At 28.7% G+C, this 8,062-nt stretch overlaps 1 protein-coding gene across 1 annotated transcript; it reads right to left on the bottom strand.

Annotated features, from left to right (window-relative positions):
• Window positions 1–1,417: 1,417 nt before the first annotated feature.
• Window positions 1,418–7,589, bottom strand: LOC8278606 (probable sulfate transporter 3.5). Its single transcript, XM_002515544.4, has 12 exons — window positions 7,151–7,589; window positions 6,843–7,050; window positions 6,548–6,719; window positions 5,957–6,022; window positions 4,023–4,136; window positions 3,441–3,557; window positions 3,219–3,345; window positions 2,814–3,100; window positions 2,529–2,719; window positions 2,345–2,427; window positions 2,150–2,226; window positions 1,418–2,023 (listed from the first exon to the last, which is right to left on the bottom strand). The coding sequence occupies exons 1-12, from the start codon at window positions 7,464–7,466 to the stop codon at window positions 1,733–1,735; spliced, it is 2,049 nt and encodes a 682-aa protein (XP_002515590.1). The 5' UTR covers window positions 7,467–7,589; the 3' UTR covers window positions 1,418–1,732.
• Between the last annotated feature and the right edge of the window lie 473 nt (window positions 7,590–8,062).

The following is an 8,062-nucleotide window of genomic DNA, read 5'->3' as shown; positions in this document are numbered from 1 at the left end:
TCCGTCTTAATAATCAATTTTTAACTCAACCGAATTTTATTATTTATAATTAAGTTTTTTACAATCTCTAATTTAAATTGGCTCAGCTTAATTTAGTTATATATTAATATATTAGTTTTTTAAGAGTACGTAAAGTAAACTTTTTTTTATTAAAAAATCAATTATATATTACAAGTTAGATTTATCAAATTATTTAAATAGATAGAACTTGATTATTGTTAATAAATAACTCATAAATTATAACTTCGCTCAATTACACTCCCATTTCTTCTAAGGATATTGTGATTTAAACATATAAATCTCATATTTTTATTTATACAAAATCTACTCGATAGAAATAGTTAACAAAAGCCAGTAATAAATTAGGTCGAAATTGTTGCATGAACTCGATGTCATTTTTCCATGCAAATGCTATGATTCCGTGTTCCATTGTGGAATGAAACATGTTGTTGCTTGCCGCTGATGATCATCACTTTGGTTCGACAGCAAAGTTGCGAAAGAACTACTTCGTGGTGCTCATGTGTCTGTAGCAGACAGATGCTTTAACCAAACCATGCATCATGAATAGTGAAAGTCAATCTCCTCCATATAATCCCACGTCATTCATGGCTGTTAATATGGGATTAATGATTATTGCTGAGATTCCTCAATCCTAAGAAAACACTAAATCTGCTATTCTTAGCAACTCAACTAATTATTGTACATTAATTATATATATATATATATAGCTAGCATTCACTTTTAAGCTACTGCATTGTAGTGGTAATTGTATTCTTTTCTTCTCTGTACGTGTGTTTGTATATATATATACACTCTCTCTCAATACTCCATTTTATACTAATTGATTTTTTTTTAAATTAAAAACATTCTAATTATTTTTCATCTTTTATATATCCAATATAATATTAATTTTTTTTATTTTATCATTATATAAAAATAAATATAATAAACTTTGATAATATTTATAGAAAGATAATTTAGTTTTATTTAATTATTTTTTATAATTAAATTTATTAAATACTTTCTTAATTTATATAAAATACTAAAAAACGCCAACTAACGAAAAAAATATAACACAAATTTAATAATAGTTTTGAGAATATTTATTTATTTTTATTTTTAATTAATGAGAAACTCTCATAGATCATAAACGATATAATAAATAATGATAATCATCCTCTATATTCACAATAAAAATGATAATCTATTTATTAAAAGTAATATTTCTTTTGTTGCAGAAGCATGTACAACAAACAATGATAATCATCCTCTATATTCACAATAAAATTGATATTTCATTTATTGCAGAAGCCATATACAACAAACAATAATAACCATTTCTATATTTAGAATGAAAATGATAAATTTTTTATTAAAAAATAATATTTTATTTATTGCAGAAGTGAAAACTCAAGTCTAAATTGCAAATGCCCTTGCTTTTATTTCATTAAATTTCTGATTGTAAAATCATCTTTAATAACTAAAATTAATTGCTCTTCTAGCATTATTCTCCAAACCTTTGTGCCACTTTAACTTTGGCACAATCTTACAACACATATAGTCCATGCTCATTGCAAATTATCAATAATAGTAATTTACAAGTGCTGGTTGAAATCCTTATTTTTCACCCTTCTTTTTGTACAAGAAAAAAGCTAACCTAAAGTGCATCAATCTAAAATCTGGATTTTAGCCAACGCTACCAATAAAACATTCTAAAGCCATTACATTGACATCATGGACGGCGTGCATTACCATCATCGTTACCAAAACGATCATTCCCCTGTATTGCCTTAAAGGGTTCTGTTGTAAGATCTTGCATCTTAAGTTCCGACATGCATCCTTGTGTTTCTGTTGCATGCGATACATTCGCTAAGCGTCCTTTCGTTTCTGTTGAAAGCGAAAATAAACTTGCTTCTACTGCATCTTCTACTGACAAAAATACAGATTCCTTCCCGATTTTGTCTGTGAAGAGGGATTTAATCATTTTCTCCATAACGTCGAGCCTAGGGTTTATAATCGCCATCTGCATCGATCAATAAACATAATTAATTAATTAGCAGACTCTACTTATATTTATGAGTTTTTAATATATGCACGTGTGCTTATATGCAAAAAAAAAAAAAAAAAAAAAAAAAGGGTGCGGAAATACCTTAATCCCTCTTGCTTGTAGAATTTTATGCGTTTCGATTAATGATTCAATCCCTGTGATATCAATAGATGTAACACCTGCAGGACCATGTAGGAATTATTATAATCTTGTTTTTCTCTAAGTACACATTTACCTCAAAATAATTGTTTAATTCACATATGATTTGTCAAGCAGAAAGTACGTACGTAACTATACCTGATAAATCTAGTAAAACATGCTCCACAGGTTCTCCCTTAGAATCTGAAATGTCCTCTTCATCTTTAATCCATCGGAGAATCCTACGTTCGGAGTTCAACAATATCGACGATAGTTTAGATAAAAAATTTCCCATTCTTTTGGAATATTATTAATTAACATTTACTTTTTATTTGAGGATTACCTTTCCCGTAGGTAATTGGAATTGGCAAAGTAGATAGGGGAACCAACTTGCAAGGCAAGGATTCCTGGTACCCTTGTCAATCCAGGGTATTGCTCTGTGTCACGGTACAAATTTGAGTCTGGTATTTTACCAAGCCTACAAGTAGCAGGCCTAGCTGCATTTAAAAATAACCTCACCAAAGCAAGCCCAATCTGACACATAACAGAAAAATGAGTTTAAATAAATGTAATGCAAATCAAGCAGAGGGTTCGTGTCCTGATATCACGATATAAGAAGATTTCTTACCGATATCATGAGACCATAGTCCATGCTTATGAAGGCAACACCAAGGAAGCAAGACAAGCAAATAAGGAAATCGAATTTATCAACCTTGAAGAGGTGAATAATCTCTTCATAATTTATGAGCCCAAACATTGCTGACATGATAATGGCTGATAGGGCAACAAGAGGGGTATAGCTAAAGAGAGGAGCCAGGAATAGCAGAGTGAGCATCATGCAAATTGACATTACTACATTAGCCATCTGTGTCCTGCACCCTGAATTGAAATTCACTGCAGATTTCGAGAATGGCCCTGCAAATCAAAAAATTAGAAGAAAAGGAATTTATCTGAGACCCTGATTTCCTTTAAATTGTTTCTTTTGGATTACCTAAAAATAAAGATTAAGAATATGTAATGAATATACACATACCGGTGGTCAAGTAGCAAGAAGTGAAGGAGCCAACAATATTCATGAAACCAAAAGCTATCATCTCTTTGTTACCATCAACTTGTTCATTTCTCATTATGGCAAAACTCCTTCCAATAGCTATCCCCTCCTGCAATAATTTTGTAAAAATGTAAATAACCCAAGACAAAATATAATACAGTTCATGCATAAATCTATGAAAGAATGCAGAACCGATTTTCTTACAGCTAAAGCAATAAGGCCAGTGATGAGACCAGCTTTTATAGTCTGGGGTAGATACTTAGAATCAAAGTTCAAATACTTGATGGATAGAGGATTTAACCCTTTACGTAGATCACCCACCTGAGAGAAGAAATAAAGGGAAATAAATAAAATAGTCGTTAGTAATATAAATGAATGAATTAGTCGGTTTAATATAGTCATTTGTGGTAAGGGTGAAGCCACCTTATGGGCAGGGGTTAATTGCTTTCTATAGTTTTCTTATTATAAGTTAGCAAATTTCTTTTATCGTTTTTGAAAATTTATAATATATTCCTTTATTTGGTTAAAATTTATTAACAAATTTTATTTTTATTTGAAAGAGAAAATATACGCAGAAAAAATAAATTATAAAAAATATTTAGTATATTAATATAAAATTTATTTAAAAATTTTATCCATTTTTTTTAAAATTCAATTTAATAATATAAAGTATTAAATTAAATTATTTTAATAAAATAAAATAAAATATAGATTTATAAATAAGTTTGATAATTTTTTATTGATTTCAATAAAAACAAAATAAAAGTGGGAAAAAAAAATGCTTACTATGGGAATTCCATGTTTGTCTGCATGAGCAAAATAGGCGAAAAGACAGCCGGCTACAACCACCAGCATTGGAGATATGGCTGACACCCAAAACAAATTCGGCTTTCTCCTCCTCTGAAATCCCACATTCACAACAGATGTGCTTAGAAAACATTGCGCATCTATTTACCAAATTCATACTTGAACATGGATCTCATTCTTGCGTATTCTATTTTAATTCTATAATTTACTACTATTTAAGGGACTTCCATCATCTAGATTCTTTTACAAGAAAAAGGAGACTAGATTCAGATAATGTGGGGATAACGTTAAAGAATAAATTCATATATTAAATTATTTTAATATTGAATCTTTAATATATGGTTGTTGCTATGTGGAGGTAAAATTTCTAAGAAGGGACCTAAAAAGGTGTATAATTTAATTTTTATTTATAACTAGTTTAAAATTAGAGAATTAAAATTTCTTTGTAATTTTTAATATACAAGATAGAGATAATTATTATATACCATATATATTTTTTTATTTACCTTTTTAATTTTTAATAATTATTTTTTTATCTTATAGTTTTATACTAAAAGGTTTTTCTACTAAATTTCTTATTAAACAATTATCAATTATGTCTGATTTTATATTAAATGCTTCTAAGTTTTGGCATAACATTTACATTTCTCCTCATACTTATTTATTGTATTAAAATTTTTTATTAAAAAATTCAATTAAAGAATTAAATTGATAAAAGAATATAATTTAATTCTCACACTTCTTTATTAAAACTATAATTCTAAGTCAATAAAATTAATAATAACAATAATACTTATTTAAATTTGATAATATAGAATTACATTATATAAATTTTTAATATTTTACCAAATATAATTTTTTTAAATATTTAAAGTTTTACTAAAATTAAATTATACTAAAAATTAAAGTAAATAAAAGTATTAGTTAATTATTTTTATAGATACACTAGAACTAATTTTTACTAGAAATAACTTTTTTTTTTACTTTGATAGAAAAATAAGTTTAGATGAATCAGATAGTTTTATTAAGTTTAATAATGACTAAATTAATTTTTTTTATTCAGTTTTAACTGTTTTTAATTTAGATGGAAAATTAATTTATTATTTTTATGAAAGATAAAAAAAATCTAATATAATAAACAAACTATAAGGAGTAATTTATATATTACACTAAAAGATTAGAAAATAAATAATATTAAATACAAAATTTTTTAATATAATTTTTAAATACTAAAAAATAGCTAATATAGTATATAAAAAATCCAGGAGACATGCGATAGTTATCCTTAAAAAAAACCTAGGATAGTTGATACTGTTCAAAGAAACCGTATCTATAGTAATGTTTTGTGGGTCAAACCCACGGGTCTAACGAGGTTGGTGGTAATGTTGGCGCACTAACCTTTTTGCTTATTGATGTCATTTTCGAACATTTCATGTTTTCAGATTCTTCAAAACATCAATAATTAATAATTAGTGATAATTAATATTATTGCATGTGTGATGCAGACACAATAACGCACAAACTCAAGCTCGCGACTATAGAAAAAGTACAAATCTTTTAAAACAATAATTATTTAATAATCTAATAATAAAATAACTATTGAGTATTTATAGAATATCACTATGATTAGAAATTTTAAATTAGGAAATTTTAAATCAACACTAATTAGGAAAATTAAAACTATTACTAAAAGCATAATTTTTTAAGTAATATTAAATCCTGAATTTCCTAAATAGATAATTCTAAAAAAACAAACATAAATATCGTAACTGATAATTAAATTAAAGTAATTTCTAAATTTGAAATTCTCTAACTGCATCAATGTGTTCTTATTATTAATTAAACATATAATTGAACCTATATTTATGAGTAAGTTGATGGAAGAAGAAGAGAGAAATATATATATATCTCACCAGAAACCGAGTGAACTGTAGAAAAATGAGGAAGATGACCCCAACAACTGCACTCTGCCAGTGCCACTGTAAGAGGAAGGAAGAAAGAAAAAAGAAAAAAGAAAAAAATCAGAAAATTCTGAAATAAAATTATTTCCTTGTCTATGAATATTTGTATGAAATTAAATTAAAGGGACATCGTTTTTCCTTTAGTGATGCCACAGATTAGGAATATTAATTTAAAAGAGATATATTCAACTACTTTATTATTTGTAGCATCTTCTTTTCCATTTGGTTTAAGATTTGTTTGCTCAGATTGTTATACTTAGCCACAAAAGAAGAAACACTTTCGACAACAATTCTTGAGAATTAAGAATTCAATAAAGTAAGTAAATAAATAATTCTCTTACCCTTTTTATAAGAACTCAAGCAATATCCAGTGAAAGATTTGAGTGCCCACTTTTGTAAGCGGTTACTACTTATTTATGGATAAATACTAAGTGATGCAATAAAGAAAAAGGTTGCTCAGGTCATCATGCAATCTCCAACACAGCAGAAGGAACAGTAAATAAAATAAAACCAGAGATAGAGATTTTGTTTCTGAATACAAACCTCATGTCGATTTTTAAAAACAGCAGTCAACACAGAAACCACATCAGTTTTGGTGGTGAAATGCTTCATTCCAAGCATGCCTTTGAGCTGTTGCAGAATGATAAGAGTTGCAGTGCCTCCCATGAAACCGGTAATTGTCGAATGCGACAGGAAATCCACCAGAATTCCCATTCTGCATTCATTTACATACCAATTTTTTTCTTTTTTAAAAAAACCATTATTATAAACATAATATGTACCCAGTAAGGGTCAAAGTTTTAAAAAATAAAATAAAATGGGATCTTTTCTTTTTCACCTTAAAAGACCTAAGAGAGACTGAAAAATTCCCGTAAAGAATGTTACAGTGAAAACCAAGTGAAGATACAATTCTGGTTCATCTTGAAATGATACTTTTTGTCCTATGGTATCTGAAATCAGCAATGAACATGCTGCTACCGTCCCTATTGCTATATGCTTTGAGTTTCCGAACACCGAGTAGATGAGAGGCGGGACAAAGCTCGAATCTGCACCAACTCACAATAATAATAATAATAGTTAATCATCATTATCTTTCAACGGCAAGTTGAAATCATCAAAGAGAAAAGAAAAGAAAAAAGGGATTACAGAGGCCAATTATAGGAGGGAGATTAGCGAGTTTGGCATAGCTGATCCCCTGAGGTATGGCAAGGGAGGTAATGGTGATACCGGCGAGAAGGTCGAAGTGAAACGTGCGAAGATTATACTTAGGTAACCATTCAAAGACAGGAATGAAGTACTGGACTGCTTTCTTGAATCTTGCACTGCGTTTTTTCTCATTCTTGAATTGACGAAACGGGTCATCAGGGAAAAAAGTTTCTTTGGAATCAGATTTCAAGGTAGCAAAGAAACTTCTTGGTGTAGCGAAGTTCACTTTCTGGCTGGAATGCGCCATAGTACCCATTGTAAAGAAACAGATCTTTTTTTTAAGAAAAAAGGAAGAGGAGGAGATTAGGGAATGATATTTTGTTTATAGTTAGTGTGTTTTCTTCATTGCTCCTAATTAATTTTAGGGTAAGTAGAGGTACAGAGAATATGGGTAGGCTAGAGTTTATATATAGAAAGGTCAGTGGGAAACGCAAGTATGATGACAGAAGAAGAGGATAAGGTGAATTTGACAAGGATTGTCTAATATTGAAAAACAAAAACAAAACAAATTTATTTTACAGGTAGTGAACTGAACAGCTAAAGAGGGCCAGTTCAAGGTAAAAGGCTGTCCCAAGTATAAAGAATCATCCATTTTTACTAGGACCTTTTTTGAATAAAACTGGTTTATTTATTTTGATTCAGTAAAATTAATTTGTTTTTCTTTTCTTATTCAATAAAATAGGTTTGTTAATAGTAGATAATCATTATCCTTTCCACAGTATAAGGAACTGTTTTGGAGCAGTTTGCATACTGTTTTGAGAGAGCTAAATCCAACTTCTCCAAAGAGCATGTTAGTCTTAAAATTCTAGTTTAAAAGCCTATGATTGAACCAACCAAGAGTCTCACCACTTG

This window comes from Ricinus communis, chromosome 3 (genome assembly GCF_019578655.1).
Source record: "Ricinus communis isolate WT05 ecotype wild-type chromosome 3, ASM1957865v1, whole genome shotgun sequence".
NCBI lineage: Eukaryota > Viridiplantae > Streptophyta > Magnoliopsida > Malpighiales > Euphorbiaceae > Ricinus > Ricinus communis.
The sequence above is the reverse complement of the archived record's forward strand: the minus strand, read 5'-3'. Positions and strand labels throughout refer to the sequence as shown.

Coding starts and splice junctions, on each gene's coding strand:
- LOC8278606 (XM_002515544.4), bottom strand. CDS start 7,466: ATGGGTACTATGGCGCATTCCAGCCAGAAAGTGAACTTCGCTACACCA. Junction 7,051..7,150: donor CCCTCCTATAATTGGCCTCT/GTAATCCCTTTT, acceptor GAGTTGGTGCAG/ATTCGAGCTTTGTCCCGCCT. Junction 4,137..5,956: donor TACAGTTCACTCGGTTTCTG/GTGAGATATATA, acceptor GTGGGATTTCAG/AGGAGGAGAAAGCCGAATTT.